The sequence below is a fragment of the Passer domesticus genome, chromosome 4, assembly GCF_036417665.1.
Source record: "Passer domesticus isolate bPasDom1 chromosome 4, bPasDom1.hap1, whole genome shotgun sequence".
NCBI lineage: Eukaryota > Metazoa > Chordata > Aves > Passeriformes > Passeridae > Passer > Passer domesticus.
This window is the reverse complement of record NC_087477.1, coordinates 13,835,025-13,851,066: the sequence shown is the minus strand read 5'-3', so window position 1 is coordinate 13,851,066 and position 16,042 is coordinate 13,835,025. Positions and strand designations below refer to the sequence as shown.

General features: G+C 55.1%; 2 protein-coding genes across 3 annotated transcripts; both read right to left on the bottom strand.

Moving 5' to 3' along the window:
* Window positions 1-30: 30 nt before the first annotated feature.
* On the bottom strand, window positions 31-4,469 carry GSR (glutathione-disulfide reductase). Of its 2 annotated transcripts, XM_064416178.1 has the most exons (13): window positions 4,323-4,469; window positions 3,569-3,595; window positions 3,255-3,343; window positions 2,736-2,805; window positions 2,427-2,574; window positions 2,256-2,310; window positions 2,079-2,178; window positions 1,554-1,640; window positions 1,196-1,357; window positions 919-1,030; window positions 713-844; window positions 439-572; window positions 31-326 (listed from the first exon to the last, which is right to left on the bottom strand). In XM_064416178.1, exons 1-13 carry the CDS (start codon window positions 4,449-4,451, stop codon window positions 177-179), a joined length of 1,395 nt encoding a protein of 464 aa, XP_064272248.1. In that variant the 5' UTR covers window positions 4,452-4,469; the 3' UTR covers window positions 31-176. The 2 variants fall into 2 exon arrangements, with proteins under 2 accessions (XP_064272248.1, XP_064272247.1); XM_064416177.1 differs by having other exon boundaries at window positions 919-1,357.
* A 70-nt stretch (window positions 4,470-4,539) lies between these two features.
* On the bottom strand, window positions 4,540-12,532 carry PPP2CB (protein phosphatase 2 catalytic subunit beta). Its single transcript, XM_064416182.1, has 7 exons — window positions 12,284-12,532; window positions 8,168-8,377; window positions 7,795-7,968; window positions 7,494-7,583; window positions 6,730-6,891; window positions 5,807-5,925; window positions 4,540-5,298 (listed from the first exon to the last, which is right to left on the bottom strand). The coding sequence occupies exons 1-7, from the start codon at window positions 12,383-12,385 to the stop codon at window positions 5,226-5,228; spliced, it is 930 nt and encodes a 309-aa protein (XP_064272252.1). The 5' UTR covers window positions 12,386-12,532; the 3' UTR covers window positions 4,540-5,225.
* Window positions 12,533-16,042: the final 3,510 nt, after the last annotated feature.

Here is a 16,042-nt window from a genome sequence, read left to right as displayed (position 1 = left end):
GGCACCAGAGAGCAAAAGGCAGAGACTGGCCAGCATCAAAGTGTTTACTTCCCACTGCACAGCAAGCCACAGCCACCTTACAGACACACCCTGCAGGCACCCGCCCAGCAGTAAGGCACTTTGGAAAACACGGGAAACAGTTTCATGCCACCCCCGGGGCGTGGGTGCCCGCAGGCTCAGCGCAGTGTCACCAGCTCCTCGGCAGAAGTGGGGTGAATGGCAACGGTGTTGTCCAGGTCGGCCTTGGTGGCGCCCATTTTGATGGCCACGGCAAAGCCCTGCAGCATCTCGTCACAGCCCAGCCCTTGCATGTGCAATCCCACCACCTTTGGGGAAGAAGTGAGAGGCCAGGTGGGAGCCAGAATCCAGGGTCTGGATCCCAGCCCAAGAGCTGGCCGCGTGGGCACACGAGGACAGCCGGCCGTGTCCCCCACTCACCTTCTCCTCCTTGCCAGCGCACACCAGCTTCATGACACACTTCACCTTCCTCTGGGTGACAGCGTGGTACAAGGGCGTGAAGGACGTGTTGTAGATCTTCACGTTGTCCTTCCCATGCGTGGCCACAGCCTCCTCTGCAGCAGAAGCCACGGAACAGGGGTCAGAGGGATGCCCACGGGCCATTCAAAAAGAGCAGCCAAAGCCCTTTTGTCAAGGCTCACTTGCAGCAGCTCCGAGCCAGTGTCCCCAGCCCCTTTGCCCCCTCTGTCCCCACCTTCAGTGAGCCCCACGGTGCCGATGGGCGGGTGGCTGAAGACGACCGTGGGGATGTTCTCGTAGTCCAGCCGGGAGTCCTGCTTGCCCTCGAAGAGCCTGTGGGCCAGCTTCCTGCCAGCCGCGATGGCCACTGCGGGAGGGACAGGGCGCCTGAGCCACGGGGCACCGCGGGGCCGGGCAGGGCAGGGGGCACGGCTGCGGTACCTGGCGTGAGGAGGGCTCTGCCACAGACATCCCCCACGGCATAGATCCCTCTCCTGGTGGTGTTCTGGTACTCATCCACAAGCACGTGGCCCTTGGGGTCCACCCGCACGCCCTGCCGTGGGACACAGCAGCCACATGTGCTCCAGCAGGGATGGGAGGGCTCACGGGGCACCTGTGACAGGCTCTGGAGAGCCAAGGGAACCCCAAATACCCGCGGGACACCCAGAGACCCGGGGCGTCCCCCCAGCAGCACGGAGGGCACGCGCTGCCATCTCACCACTCGGTCCAGGCCCAGCCCGTCGGAGTTGGGCTCCCGCCCCACGGCCCACAGCAGGCAGTCCACGTCCCGGATCACCTCCTCCCTCGGCTTGTGGCCGGGTGCCACCGAGGCCACTGTCACCTCCAGCAGCCCCCGTGGAGACTTGGTGACCTTCTTGACCTAAGGGGAACAGGAGCAGCAGGAGAAGGTGCAGATGGCTTTTGCCTTGCAGCAGGCGACGGCAGCCACGCTGCAGAAGCAGGGATGTTGCCAAAACAACGGCTCAGCAAGCAGCACCCAAAACAGCAGCTTTCGCCCAGCCCTGCCTCTGTGGGAGGGACGGGACAAGCCACAGGGCTGCTCTGTGCTTTCCCACCTGTGCGTGCTTCCAGACATCCACCCCCGTGTTCTCCAGCTCCTGGGTGCAGTTGGAGCTGATCAGGGAGTCAAAGGTCCGCAGCACCTGGGCAAGGATCCCCCCAGCCCTGTCAGAGGAGGGTCTGCAGGCAAAGGCACCACCTGGCAGCCCCTCCACCCGGCATTTCCCTGCTCCTGGAACCCAAGAGGTTTGGGGTGCTTCTGGTTAACAAACTTCTCTGTTTCTCCATTATTTTCTTTTCCTTTCTTCCCCTTTTCAAGCCGTGACTTGAAATAAAGCTCGAGGGGACGGATGCGGTGACACGCATGGCTGCACAAACGCCGGGCACGTGGGTGGGTGCTGCTAAAACGTGTCCCCCCTTCCTCCCCATGGCTCCCATGCCACCATCCCCTGCATCACCGCTCCCGTGCCAACTCAGACCCTCCTTTAGTGGGCGCTGACAGCCAGAAATCACTCTGACCACCGGGGCTGGGGTGTGGCAGCGGGGCGGGAAGCGCAGCTGGGGACAGGGGGTGGCACTACCTTGTCGTGGCGGATGAGCAGGGAGGACTTGGAGCCCAGCGTGGAGAGGATCCCCACCATCTCCACCGCGATGTAGCCGGCCCCCACAACGACGCTGCGCCTGCGGAGAAGCGGCAATGCCGTGTGCAGCCACCCGGGGCTGGTGCCGGGGGCTGCGGGGGATGGATCCCACTTCACCTGGGCAGCTCCTCCAGGTCAAAGAAGCCGTCACTGGTCATCCCCAGACTGGCACCTGCAAAGCAGAGTTGCTTTCGCACCCTTCAGCTGTCCCCCTTCCCCTCCCAAAGCCTGCTTTGCTCGGGCAGACCTCTGCCAGCCTGGGAGCCCGGGGGATTTCACCAGGCTCACCAGGAATTTCGCTGTCAGCAGGCACGGCCGGGCGCCCTCCCGTGGCTATCAGGATGTGAGGAGCCGTGTACTTCTTCCCATTCACTTCGATGGTTGGCTCGGGATCAGCGGTGAACTTGCCATAGCCCCGGATGATGTCAATGTGAGCCTGAGGGGTAACAGTTCTGGGGTTAACAGCGGGATCAGGAGACAGCTAATGGAGGAGCCAGGGCTTCCACGGTCGGAGGACACCCATTACGGCTGGAACAGTGCCCAAAAATCCATCCCTTCTGCCACTGGGATTGCAGGATAAGCACATTCCACGCTCACCTTCTTCACATTGTTCTCATAGATGTCATTGAGGCGCCGCACGTACGCGTCACGCTTCTCCTTGATGGTCCTGGAACAGAGCAGGGAGTGCCATCACTGCCCAGGAAAAAACCTCGCACTCAGTGCCATGCTCCAGTTCACAGGGTGGTGGTCGGGCAGAGGCTGGACTCGATGATCTCAGAGGGGTCTTTTCCAACCTTAATGATTCCATGATTCTGTGAACTCAACCCCTCTGGCACGTGGCAGCCATGCCACAAAATAAAACAGCTCCCTGGGACTCTTTGCCCACCAAAGCAAGATTTCTGTGCCCGCCTTCCCTGTGTTTGTCTTTTCCAGAGTCTCTTCCCACAGCCAGGCTCCCACTCCCTGTTCTCCGGAACACAGCTGGCCCTGTAAGCAGCTCTGCACAACCCACGGGAGCCTGGAAGCAGGCAGGGATCCCTTGGAAGTGGACAGAGAGCTGTTCCCTGTGGGACACTCACCGGAAGATGCTGGTTCCCAACTGGTTCCCGTTCTTACCTCCAGTTGAACTTGACCCCCGCAGTTTCAAAGCCATAGTCAGCGTGATCGTGGACAAACTCCGCGTGGACCGCCGTGTTCCACATCACCTGCCCACGCAAACCCCAGGCTGGCTCAGCAACACTGCTGTCATTCTGGGAAAACCCCTGCCAGCCTTCCTGACTGCTCACCTCTGCCTGGAGCGCCCACGGCACCAACCCCCTGCGAGGCCCTGCCTCCTCCCCACACCCCGTGCCAGCACCTCGCTAAAATTTGGCAGGCAGCCACACCAGAGCCAGCCCACGCCACCAGAGGCGGTGGCAGAACAGCCTCACCTTCTTTGGCACACATCCAACATTGACCTGCAGGGAATAAGAACAAGTCTCAGCGTCAAGGCCCAGTTCTCCCAAGGCAGTGCTCCAGAGAGCATCCCTCATCGGGCTGGCATTGCATCCCAGCCCTCTGCTCAGGAAAACAAAGGCAGGATTAGGGGCTCCTGGAAAAAGAGGGGTGTAACCACCCCGGGAGGCTCAAGGTCTTGCGGTTTGCCCGTTTTTCTTCACTTCCTTGAAAGAGAATATGGGAGGTGGAGCCTTCAAACACAGGGGTTTTTTCCACTGATACTCTAAAAATTATTTAGTAGCACAAAGGTGTTTGCCATCCCTTGCCTGCACTTCTGGGAATATGGTAATTTTCCCTGTAGAATGCATTTAGGGCATAAAATTAGAGCCTGGCCCTGGCTTGTCTGCGGAACCAATTTGTTTTTTTGGCTCATTACCAGCTCACCACGCTCTTGAGTTCTGCTTTACCGCCTTGCAGTTGTGCTACACCTATCCAGGATCCATCGGCGCCCCGTCACCTGCCTGAAAACGGCTTGGAAACGGCCAGGAAGAAACCGGCGCAGACGGGGGATTGGGATCCGTCCTGCTTCAGCCCGCCAAGGCAGGTCCTCGCACAACGCTCGGCCACCGGGAGCGCGATTCCTCCTCTCCCACCTCCCGCACCGCCACCCTCCCCGAGTGACCGGGGCCAGCGAGGGGCCCCGCGTCCCTCCCGCCCCGGCTGCGCGCCCACCCGCGGGAGACTCACGCAGGTGCCGCCCAGGCGCTGCGGCTCCACCAGCGCCACCCGCGCTCCGAGCTCGGCCGCCCGGCGGGCCCCCGCCAGCCCCCCGGAGCCGCCGCCCAGCACCAGCAGCTCGTAGGCGGCCGCCGCCATCGCTCCGGGCTCGGTGTGCCCCCGCCGCCCCGCCCCGGCCCGCCCCCGGCCCGCCCCGAGCCCGCCCGGCCCTGCACGACACCACGTGTTGGGGCTGACAACGGCGAGTTTATTGGTTCAGGTACAGCGAGGAGGATTGCAAGCACTTCCAGGACGAATATACAGAGGGGAAGGGGGGGAATAACAAAAGAGAAAACAAAATAAACAAAATACCCCAAAACAATTTAAAAAAAAAAGGGGGGGGGGGGGCAGGATCAGCACGGAACAGGAATAGAGCTAAAAAGGGAACGCTTTTATCTGGGTTATGACAACGTACTCCCAAGCAGGAATCACTTCCTTTCTCCAGTTAAGTTGAGCGGTCTTTCCAATAAAATAAAGAGTGGTGGGGGATGAAGTTAGTGTGCACTTCCCTGGAAAACAAACTCTAATTCATGCCAGTTAAACACTAGAACTAAAAATGTACAAAGAAGCGTCAGAGGAGATGAGTGTTGTTAAAGTGTTACCTTTTCCTCTCTGAACAGTCCAGAAGGAAAACAACGACTACAAATACAGCAGGCAAACTGACTTTCGGGCTGATGGGCATGGGACAGAGAGAGTGTCGTAAGGAATTCAGTCTCAAGTTGTGCTAAATGCTCTTCGTCCTCTGTATGGCACATTTTGGTCCATGATGGGGATTTGAGTTGAGACGAACCCTGATTTCTTACAGAAACGTGTAAATATTGTTGCTCTTTTAAAATGCCAGGTGTACTTCCTTCTACAAAGGCTGGGAGAGGTTTATAGGAAGTAGTCTGGGGTACGACGGGTAACATGAGGCTCTCCACGACGAGGTGCTGGGTCAAACTGGAGGCTGCAGGAAAGAAAAACGGATCCCTTACCCTCCTCCACAAGTCATCTTCCATTGCCACGATAAACACCAGGCTGCTTCTCCTGCTGCTAGCACACAACAAACATTCCAAGCCCCAAAAGAAGAACTCACGGGAGTTAAAACTCATCAGAGGGACCCAGCAGCCCCTCACCGCTTTCTCATGGGAGCAGCTGAAAGCACAATTCAGGCCCTCCCCCCCATCTTACAAAGCTCAGTGCTACCAAAGGTGAAAACAAATAGATAAATCCACGTGTTTTTACTCCCTCCATCAAGCTCAGGCAATAAAGAGATCAAAGTGCAAAAGCTCCAACTCTCCAGACAGCCAGGAAGATGAGCTTTTAGGAGCTTAACTTCACTGCTTATTTTAAGAACACACATTAACTCCAGAGTGGCCTGAGCTGGCTTTTCATGGAAGAACCCCTTTGGGAATGATCAGCCACTCCTCCCAGAGTGGCTAGAAAGAGAGCCCAGCCCAAGGCAGCATACTCACAAGGAATATTTTAAAGTGTCATCTAGTTCCATGATAGCAGCCTGGTTCCCACAGCGGTAGCAGTAATTGGGGGCACTGAAGATGGTAACCACATTCCGGTCGTGGCACCAGTTATAACCCTGCCAGGGACACAGAGAGAAAAACAAAAGGTCTCTGTTAAACCTCAGCCCCTCCAAAGTTCCTCTTCGGGCCTGAAACTCTCTGAGGCACTTGTGAAACTGCAGATTTCCTCAAGTATTTCCAACTGACTTAGTTTCGTTTCAAAGTGCGTGCCTTACCACCAGAAGCAGCAGCAGGTACCTGGCAAAACCAGCTTCGAGCAGCCTACAGGAGATCATCCACTCCCCACTTGTAAATTATGCACTGTACCACTAAAAAGCCTTGGGATTTTTGGGGATGCCTTCAACTTTCTTCCACCACAAGTGACAATTTGCCTGCTGAATGCCAGTGGCTTCTGACACACGGTTCTGCTCAAGGGAGCTACCTGCACTAGATTTCAAAAAGGCATCTGCTCCATTGACCCACCTGGCATTTTTCCAGCAAGACATCCAAGAATAGCCTGTCAGCCAAAAATGGCATAATCCCCGTCACATCTGACTGCTGAGCACCATGGGACAGGCAGCAGCAGCCAGAGCAAGAACAAGCCAGCACCTAAGAAGATTACTCCTGCCACAAACGGGGCGTGACACGGCCCCTTTGGCAATTTCCTCAGAGGGAGAAATTTGCTTGGAAAGGCCAGAACATCCCCTCAATTTAGGCTGCAGGTCAAAGCACCTCACTCGACCTTGTTGCTTTCACGTGACTACAGCCTCTCTTTGGTACTGACCCGTGTAAGATTTAGGTGCCAACAAACCTGTGAGTGGCAGGTGTCCCAGAGGAGACCCCTGCTTCGCTAGCCCTGGCCAGCAGGGTGCTTGCCCTACCTCCATGACCAGCTGGTGGGCGCGGGAGACCAGCGTGAGCCCGTTGGCGTGGTTGAAGGTTTCGGAAATGTCCTGCCCGAAGGTGTAGCCAGCACCACGTGGAGAAATGCCCCAGCCGCCGCGGTCGTCCGGATCCGACCACAACAGATCACACATCGGACCCTTGGCAAACATCAGGAGCTCTGTTACATCACTGCCAAGGTGCTTCGACACGTTTTATTTACAGCAGCAAGACTGCCAGCACGTCCTGCCCGCTGCCAGGCACGCGAGGAGTTTACTGAGCACACATCTGCAGCCCAGCCACCCCCAACACCACGTCCAGCTGCCCAGGGAGCTCCAAGTGCAGATTTCAGCCCAGGTTTCAGGCCCCAGGAAGCTGCACCATAGGAGGGAGGCTGGGCTGGCTGGGGAGGAAGGATGGTGATACAGTGTGGCTTTACATGGTGGTTTTAAGTTCACAACCACATCTGAAGACAGTAAACACCCTCCCCTGCCAAACCCTGCTCTTTGAGTCAGACTGAAAGCCCAAAAATCCCACAATTCTGGGGAAAACAGCTGTGAAACCCCCACAGCTCTCCTCACATAGGCTGCTGTAATCAAAGCACACTGACTTATGTGTGCTTTGTCCAAATGTTCATCTGCTCTAGCTCCTGGAAAGGCCATAATCCATGTGTAACCTCGTGTTTAAATGGACTGCAATGTGAGAAAACATTGGCATTTTCCACCAGCAGATATTTAAGTTTCGGATGCATTTATTTTCCTACCTCGTGTGGAACTTCCTGCAGGCGGTCCAGAGCCCTGATATGATCCAGTGTATCTATGGATGGAGAGAGGCCACCATGGAGGCAGAATATCTGTTCCAGAAATAAAAGAGCAATCCATTAAGCGGCAGGAATGATCTCCAAACCAGCTGGGTCTAACTCTGTTAACGCTCATACACAACCGCAGCCATCTCACCCGGGATCACAAGTCACAGGAGCTTGTCTGGGACTGTTCCTCCGGAAGTCAGGCAACACAGCCTGCAGAAATCCACGGAAGGGAGGGCTTTCCTCATCCCAGACTCACCTGGCCGTCTACCAGAGCTGTGAGAGGCAGGTAATCGAACAGGTCTGTGAAGTACTTCCAGACGTTGGCGTTGCCGTACTTGCGCAGGCACTCGTCGTAGAAGCCGTAGACCTGTGTGATCTGCCGGCTCTCGTGGTTGCCCCTCAGGATGGTGATGCGCTCCGGGTACCGCACCTGGGGGCACACAACGCTTCCTCAGCACGGAAACAGGGAGTGCTGGACTATCACCAGCACTGCCAAGCACTCTGCTCCCAGCACTGGCCGCTGACATGGATCCATTTACCCCGACTATGCCCCAGCCAACAGCAGCGTCACCGGGAGGAGAAAATGGCTCCCAGCTCCCAGGTTTTATCCCCAGTCTCCCAAGCCGTACCTTCAACGCCACCAGCAGAGTCACTGTCTCCACAGAGTAATAGCCTCTGTCCACGTAGTCTCCCATGAACAGGTAGTTTGTGTCTGGAGACTTGCCACCGATCCTGAAGAGCTCCATAAGGTCGTGGAACTGCCCGTGGACATCGCCGCAGACGGTGACGGGGCAGCGTACCTCTTGCACATTGGATTCCTTGGTTAGGATCTCTTTAGCCTGGCAAGGAAAGCACGTTTAGGACACAAAGACAGGAAGCTCCTCCAGAGGCAGGTGATGTTACTCGGCTGCGTTCCCTCTGGAAACCCCGTTTCATCCCCGCTGCCCAAGCTGACCACTGGGAAAACAGTTTGGTGGGTGAGCACGGACAAGGGGTGTTTCCCAAATCCCAGTGCCTGGGGATGAGCAGGTTTACTACAGCCAGGCCAGATGCCCTTGCTCAGGGCACACTTCACCCCCCAGAATTCCAATCCTCTTCCAAGCACAACTTCTACGAGCGAGTCACATACAACTGGAAAGCAAAGACAGAGGCAATTGGAACATATGGAGCCACAACCGGCTTCCCTGGCTGCACCCAGCTGGCAACAAAACCACCACAGATGGAGGGATGGCATCCCTGGATTTAGTCATCTCTTCTTCCACACCCAGCAGCTCCTCTGCTAATTACAACATGCAGTGTAGCCTATCTGCACCACCTTATTATCCTTATCAAATACCAGGTTTGTTGTGCTGCCTGCAGCTCACTGACTGATGCTGATCGGCGCTCCTGGCACATCTGAGGCACAGGGAACACCCACAGCATGGCTCCATCTGATCCAAACAAAAGGGCTGGAAGATCACCAACACTGAGCAGCCACCAGCAGGTGATGATCTGGGTATTCCCTGCCATATCCCTTAGCTCAGGAGGAGCTAAGGCTCACCCTGTGCTGCCAGAAGGGAGCTGCTTCCCAAGGATACCCTCTGAGGACGCCTGCATTCCCATTCCAATGTCTGCTGCCTTGCCTCTTTTAGGAAAGACGTGTATTTGGAAGGAATAGCAGTTTGGACAGTCTAGACAGCATCCAGCATGCTCTCTGCACAGAGCCTCACCTGAGGGATCCCTGAAGGCACATCCTGCCCCTGGACCCGACGAGATGGGCTCTGCCTTGCACTTGTGGCAGCCTGGGAACTGCTGAACACGCTGTGAGTGCAGTAGCAGCACTCAAATTCTGCTCGCACGTCTTTAAAAGCATTTACAGCGCCTTCGGAGAGCTCCCACCCTCTGGGAGAGACAAATATAAACCCACAAAACAGCTGCTCCCCGTGCTCTGGCTGCTGCACAAAGCAACAGGCAGGGGTTTGTTCCAAGCTGGAGCTCTGCAGGGCTCCTTCTCCACAGGAACAGGGCAAACAGGCTCCCTTTAAAGCTGCCCCAGGAACTGAAATGTCCGTGCCAGGAGGATCCAGAAGTTTCCCCTGACGAGGAGGGAGGAGCTGGCAGGTGACAGGAGCAGCTCCTTGCTCCCCTGCAGCCCGTTTTAGCTCAGCTGTGGACACTCATGGGTGCACGTGGACACATCCAGGCTGCCACTTGAACTCTGCAGAGCTGGTTTACATCGGGCTCGGGAGCCCCAGTGTGCCCTCACGTGATCATTTTCCAATGCAGAACAAGACTCTCAAAATGCTCAGCATCAGTAAAAACACCCCAGAAAAGCAGTGACTAACCAGTGCATCTGCCTGCAGTGTGAGCACTGAAATCAAATGACTTAAAATAAAAAGCACTATTACAAAGCAAAAATAAAAACCTCTGATGCAAGCAGGCTGCCTGGCATCATCAGCACTTACTTAATACAGGAGGCTAATAAATAACTATGACTGAGAAGTCAAAATTTAGCTACCTTTGTTGCAGACAACAGTGACTAATGGTATCAGCTTCCTGTGCATCTGTCCCACTTGCGCTGGATGAAAACCATATCCAGGTCAGGATGAAAAGCAGCAGCTTTCAGGTGTTTTTATTAAATAAACCTCCCCTGTATTAAATAAACCAAACCAATGGCTGCCTGTCTGTGCTCCAAGAGCCTCTGAAGAGCAGCCCATGTGCTGGCTGTGAGCTTGCCCATCACCTCAGCTCCTCGGGTGCTTCTGAAGAGCCTTGGACAGAGGAAAAACTCCATTCCTTCTGGAAGATTCATTCCCTCAGCCTGGTCTGACCCACAAGGCTCGTTCTCTGGGAATCTGAAGCCAGGCATGGAGCTGGGGATCAAAATGCACCTGAACTCCCATGCCACCAGTGGCCACAGACCAAGTGGGCTGAAGATGCTGAACTCAGGGAGCCTGGCTGGAAGGAGAACCAGCCAAGAGGGATGGCAGGCATGGAGCTGTCTCACCCTTCAGGAATGAGGCAGCAGGGACACCCAGAGCCTCTGCCAAGGTGCTCCCAGGTGCTCCTGAAGCAGCACGCCCAGGGTGAGCACCACCAACAGAGACAAAACATTGCCAGCCACGACACAACACTGGGGACTTCCTGCAACGGGACCGTGTCCCCTCTCACAGCCCCAAAGAACCAGGAGAGCCAAGGGAAGCTGCAAGGAGAGGGATGGTCATGGACAGCTGCTTGTTTAACTCAGCCTCTTCCCTGCCTGCCTTCTTCCATAGCCCATTTGATCATGTTGGTGAAAAACCCTTTGGCCTGGATTAGGCAGGGACTTAACTCCCAACTCCCCCAGCTGCATGCTCCAGCAGCGACCACGATTAATGCTTCCACCAGCCTCTGCACTTCTGCAGGAATTGAGCTCATCTCCATTTTAAACACCAAGGGAACGGGAGCAGCTGCACCCCTCAGCTGCCCAAGGAGGTGCCACGGGGCAGGTGGGGACAGAAGGCCCTTCCTCCCAAGCTGTGACACCTTTTGAGAGGGCACACACCCCCAGGGTGCCCAGTCCTTCCCTCATCACTGCCCGCTGTGCCAGCACTCAAAACCGAGCCTGACCCACATAAATAACTCTGAGATTTTGATGCAATTTTTTTTTTTTCCCCCACTTCATTTTGATTTTTTGTTTTAGGACTCGGTTCTCCCACAAACTGCAACCTGAGGTAAAAGGTGCCACCGTGCTGGGCCTCTCTGAAATCAGCCCCAAACACCAGAGCGCTCCGGAGAAGGGCATTTCTCCACACACAATTCCAAGGAGAGCAACTGAACCAGCAGGGTTTGTGGCAGGGCTGCACACCCAGAGGGTTTTGTGAGCTCCTCTCCTGGGTGACACAACCACTCCCCAAAAGTTAAACAAGCCAGGTCAGTGCCGGGCACAGCGTTTCCTTCATCACAGTGTTTCCTTCATCACAGTGTTTCCTTCATCACAGCGTTTCCTTCATGCCCCAGCCGTTTCCATCAGCCTCCAGCAGCCTGGAAGAACTGTGACAGATGACACACCTCCCTGTCACTGAAGGACAAACACCCTCCCCGCCTCCAGCTTCTCCCTGTTTCCCGTGTGCCCAGCCTCAACCTGCTGCCCAAAACACAGCAGCCACAACTCCAGCTCCCCAAACAGCCACGGCTCCTCCACAACTGAGGCAGCTCTGGAGAAAGAGTCACAAAACAAACGGACAGCCCCAGCATGGGACTGGAAAAAAATGCAAAAGAGGGGAAGAAAGCAGAAGCTGGGGGGGGGGGGGGGGGGGGGCTTAGGGAGAGCTGCAGAATGTGGCAAGGAAAATCTTCCCTTGGTGACAGCCTGCAGTGTTGAGGGAGTGCTCACCCGGAGCTGCTGGGCTGCTCACACAACACCCAGCACAGCTCTGAGGGCCTTTCTCCTGACGGGAAGAAAAGGCTTTTCCCAGTGCCCACCACACAAACCCGAGCACACGTGTGCCAAGGCCCGTCCAAACCGCAGTCCCGAACACCAGTGTCCTTTATGCGACCACTCCTCCTTCTGTTCTGCTCCCCGAGCTCGCACCCGGAGCCCAGCGGGCTCCCTCACGCAGCCGGCGTTGGATTTCCAGCGCGCGGCTCCTCCATGTTCCGCACGCCGGGGATCCCACAGGGGCACACTCCAGAGGCAGCCACCCGGCGTCCCGCCCCGCAGCACCGCCCGCCGGATACCCCCCGGCACCGTCCCGCGGCCGCCAACGTCCGGGCCCCGCACTCACCTTCTCGCACAGGCTGCGCACCTGGCTCTCGCTCAGCTGCCGGCACTCGTTCAGCTGCTCGATCCACTGGTCCAGCTCCTTGGCGAAGCCCTTCTCCTCCATGGCGAGGGGGGCCGGGCGGGCCCCGCGAGGCCCGGGCCCGCCTGAGGGTGCCGGCGGCGGCCGGGGACGCGCGGCCCGCTCGGGTCCGCTCCGCTCCGCGTAATGGCGGCGCCCCCCGCCTGCCGCGGCTGCTGCGCACTTCCGGCCACGCCCGCCGCCGCGCGCCGCGCGCGCCGCCGCTTCCGGCGCGCCGGGGCGGCCTCGGGGCCACGCCCCTCACCCCCGCCGGGCCACGCCCCTCCCGCTTGGCCCCGCCCCCCTCGGGGCTGCGTGAGGGCGGGCCCGGAAAAACGGAATAAACTGATATTTTCTAAGGGAAAAGGGAATAAACTGATATTTTCTAAGGGAAAAGGGAATAAACTGATCTAAGGAAAAACGGAATAAACTGATATTTTCTAAGGGAAAAGGGAATAAACTGATCTAAGGAAAAACGGAATAAACTGATATTTTCTAAGGGAAAAGGGAATAAACTGATCTCTTCTAAGGGAAAAGGGAATAAACTGCCACTTCTGCCTAAGGGAAAAGGAATAAACTGATCTTTTCTAAGGAAAAACAGAATAAACTGATCTTTTCTAAGGAAAAAGGGAATAAACTGATCTTTTCTGTCTAAGGAAAAAGGAATGAACTGATCTAAGGAAAAAGGGAATAAACTGATCTTTTCTAAGGGAAAAGGGAATAAACTGATCTCTTCTAAGGGAAAAGGAATAAACTGATCTCTTCTAAGGAAAAAGGGAATGAACTGATCTCTTCTAAGGAAAAAGGAATAAACTGATCTAAGGAAAAAGGGAATAAACTGATCTCTTCTGTCTAAGGAAAAAGGAATAAACTGATTTCTTCTAAGGAAAAAGGGAATAAACTGATCTCTTCTGTCTAAGGAAAAAGGAATAAACTGATCGCTTCTAAAGAAAAAGGGAATAAACTGATCTCTTCTAAGGAAAAAGGAATAAACTGATCTCTTCTGTCTAAGGGAAAAGGGAATAAACTGCCACTTTCTGTCTAAGGAAAAAGGAATAAGCTGCCCCTTCTAAGGAGGAAGGAATGAGCTGCCCCTTGTGAGGAGAAAGGATAACCCGGCAGGGGTTTGCGTGTCCCAAGCCTCGCAGCAGGGCACGGGAGTGTGGCAGTCCCCGTCTGCCTCTCGGTGAATTCACGGTGCTCATTCCCTTTGCCCCATTCCCGTGGAACACTGCGGAGCGACACTCAAAACTGGGGGGTTTGGGGGTTTTTTCCCCATCACGTGTACGGTGATGTACCAAAGAAGACACACGATAAGGAGTAAAAATCAATAACGTTTGCTTCCAGTCTGGCCTTCATCTCGCCCTCAGTGTGACGGAGCTGCACGCATTCCTAGCGGGTGCTGTTTATTTATTTCCATTATTTGGGCTCGTTCTGCTGTCTCTCCTGGTCCCAAATGGAGCAGTAGTACCACGGCAGAGATGCAGCACCTCGGGGTGTGCCGCCGCCACAAGCTGGAGTGCACAGGCAGCAAGGACTGGGATTTTGGGAGACCCCTGAGGCGAAACTTCCCTGGGATTTTTAGCAGGATAAGATAGGTCAAGTCCATGTGGGGTGGTTTTTCATGTCAGATGGGAAGGCTGAGGTTTGCCGAGGAGCTGCTCATGTCGTCACAGTTCCCTTAATCTCCGCTGGGTAAAACAGACAGATTTGAGGAATTCACCCTGAACTGAGGGGGAAAAAATGAAGGATTTACAACATCACATCCCTGAAGCGAATTTTCTAACTAAAAACACAGCTAGCGAAGTAAAAGAGAGCAGTTTACAAAAACCACAACTTTGTAGCTGCTGTTCTAGATGACAATTGCTCGCCAGTCCAGTTCCCAGCAAAGACAGCTGCCAGGAGCACTTCACACTCCTCTGGATGCTTGATCTGCTGCTCTGCTTTCCAGAAGATCATTTCTAACCATGTGGCCCACGTTTGTGACACTGCAGCAGGGAACAGCCGTGGGATAAGACAAATCCTGCCCCGTGGCAGTGGACAATAAATCTTGCCAGCCTGGAGCATACGGGAGAGCAGCACCCCAAGAAAAATCACCCCTGGCTTGTCCAAAATGCCCCAAGAAAGGGCATCCTGACCCTTAAAACAAATGCTGAGCAGCTTTTATTCCATCTTTCAGTTTCTGGAGGCTTCCCCGTGATTTCACTCGAGGAAACAGAGCACGGGCACGTGGACACGCACGCTTTGGTGCTCAGTTTCTATTTACTGATTCCTTGCCACCATTAAAACGTTTCACAGGCGAAGCTTCAATGGAAAGATGCAGCTGAGATATTTCTTTTGGCTCCCTGTCAGGAATAAAGAGGTTTCTGAGGTATTGATCCGATGGCAAAGCTCACAGCCTGAGCCAGGACCTTCCCCAGAGCAGCAGGACGTGGTTTGCTGGAAGGAGGGAGCTCTTGGGATGAGCTGGGGATTTTCCTGCAAAGGAGGGGCAGGGATGGAGCCCGCAGAGTCTCCCAGCAGCACTGGGGGACATCCATCAGGCTCCCTGGCAGGGAAAACTGACAAGCCTCACCCAGAGGGAATTAATGAAGGCAGGATTTTTCCACCACCTTCTCTAAAAATCTCATCATTTCTCTGCTAGAACCTTCTAAAAAGGCAATGCTGGTAAAGTGGCATGAAAGGCCACTTCATTAAAAAATACATTACTGTTGGCTGTGTAACATTAAACCCCCCATGGGGTACCTTGCCTTCTTATTCTTGTGGTTTTTCCACTGAAACTCGGCTTTTTAGGGTGTGATACAGAACACAGGAGAAACAGAAGCAGGAAAAATTCCTCATGGCCACCACTGCCTATGGAAGGCATTTCCTGGGCTTATCCACTGCTTCCCAAAGGGTGCTGGACTCCTGCGTTTTAGGGGGGGGAAAACCCACCCCACAGTGAATAAATAAAATGAATCAGTAAAGTTCTTCCCTCCGCCAGCAGCTGAGGGTGCACAAACCCAGTGGGAGCTGCTCCAAGGACACCCGAACCCCCTGTGAGGGTGCTGGGGACACCGGACCGCCCGGGGGCACGAGGATACAGATCCCCTAAAACACATTTTGGGGTGCAGACACAGCATTTGTGCAGTGCTTGGGAGGCAGACGTACCTGGCAGCAGCCTCTGTGGAAGCCTGGGCTCTTTCTCCCAGCCTTTCCCCACAGGATTCATCTCCCTCCTTGCCGTGGTGACATCTCTTGCCATGGGCAGCGCTGTGAGGAGCAGCAGGAAACCTTCCAACACCTTGAGAAACTGGGAACCAAACCCAGGGGGAAGTCAGAGGGGCGGAAAGAGGCAAAGAGAGCGGGGATGCTGCCCGGGGAGGGAGAAGGGAGATGAATCCCTAAAAAGGGACTCGGTTTCCATAACGTATGCACAGTGATGGATGCTGAAAGAAAGGAGAGTGACCAAACCCTCGCAAGCATCCTCCCGAAATGTTCCTCTCACACACAGCTGCATCTTTTAGGGAATAAAAAATGTCCTCCTGCAGCAGCCTGGAACAATTTTAATCCCCAAAAAGCTGTTTCGGGGAGGGGGACGGACCTGAAAACCTGCGAGCCTTGCAACAGGTTTTGTTTGCAAAGGCGGGCGAATCTGGAACATTTGCCTGTGCCTCGTATTGAACTGATTTGATTTGATTACCTCCCCTGGAAACGCGTGTG

Bases quoted from the DNA above. Each gene is read 5' to 3' on its own strand.
- PPP2CB (XM_064416182.1), bottom strand. From the start codon at position 12,385: ATGGAGGAGAAGGGCTTCGCCAAGGAGCTGGACCAGTGGATCGAGCAG. The intron at 6,892-7,493 runs GTAGGAAAATAA...ATGTTTGCCAAG, and splicing joins TGCAGGAAGTTCCACACGAG to GGTCCGATGTGTGATCTGTT. The intron at 5,926-6,729 runs GTAGGGCAAGCA...TGTCCCTGGCAG, and splicing joins CCCACCAGCTGGTCATGGAG to GGTTATAACTGGTGCCACGA.
- GSR (XM_064416177.1), bottom strand. From the start codon at position 4,451: ATGGCGGCGGCCGCCTACGAGCTGCTGGTGCTGGGCGGCGGCTCCGGG. The intron at 2,806-3,254 runs GTAAGAACGGGA...GCTCTGTTCCAG, and splicing joins GGGGTCAAGTTCAACTGGAG to GACCATCAAGGAGAAGCGTG. The intron at 573-712 runs GTGGGGACAGAG...CTTCTGCTGCAG, and splicing joins CACCGTGGGGCTCACTGAAG to AGGAGGCTGTGGCCACGCAT.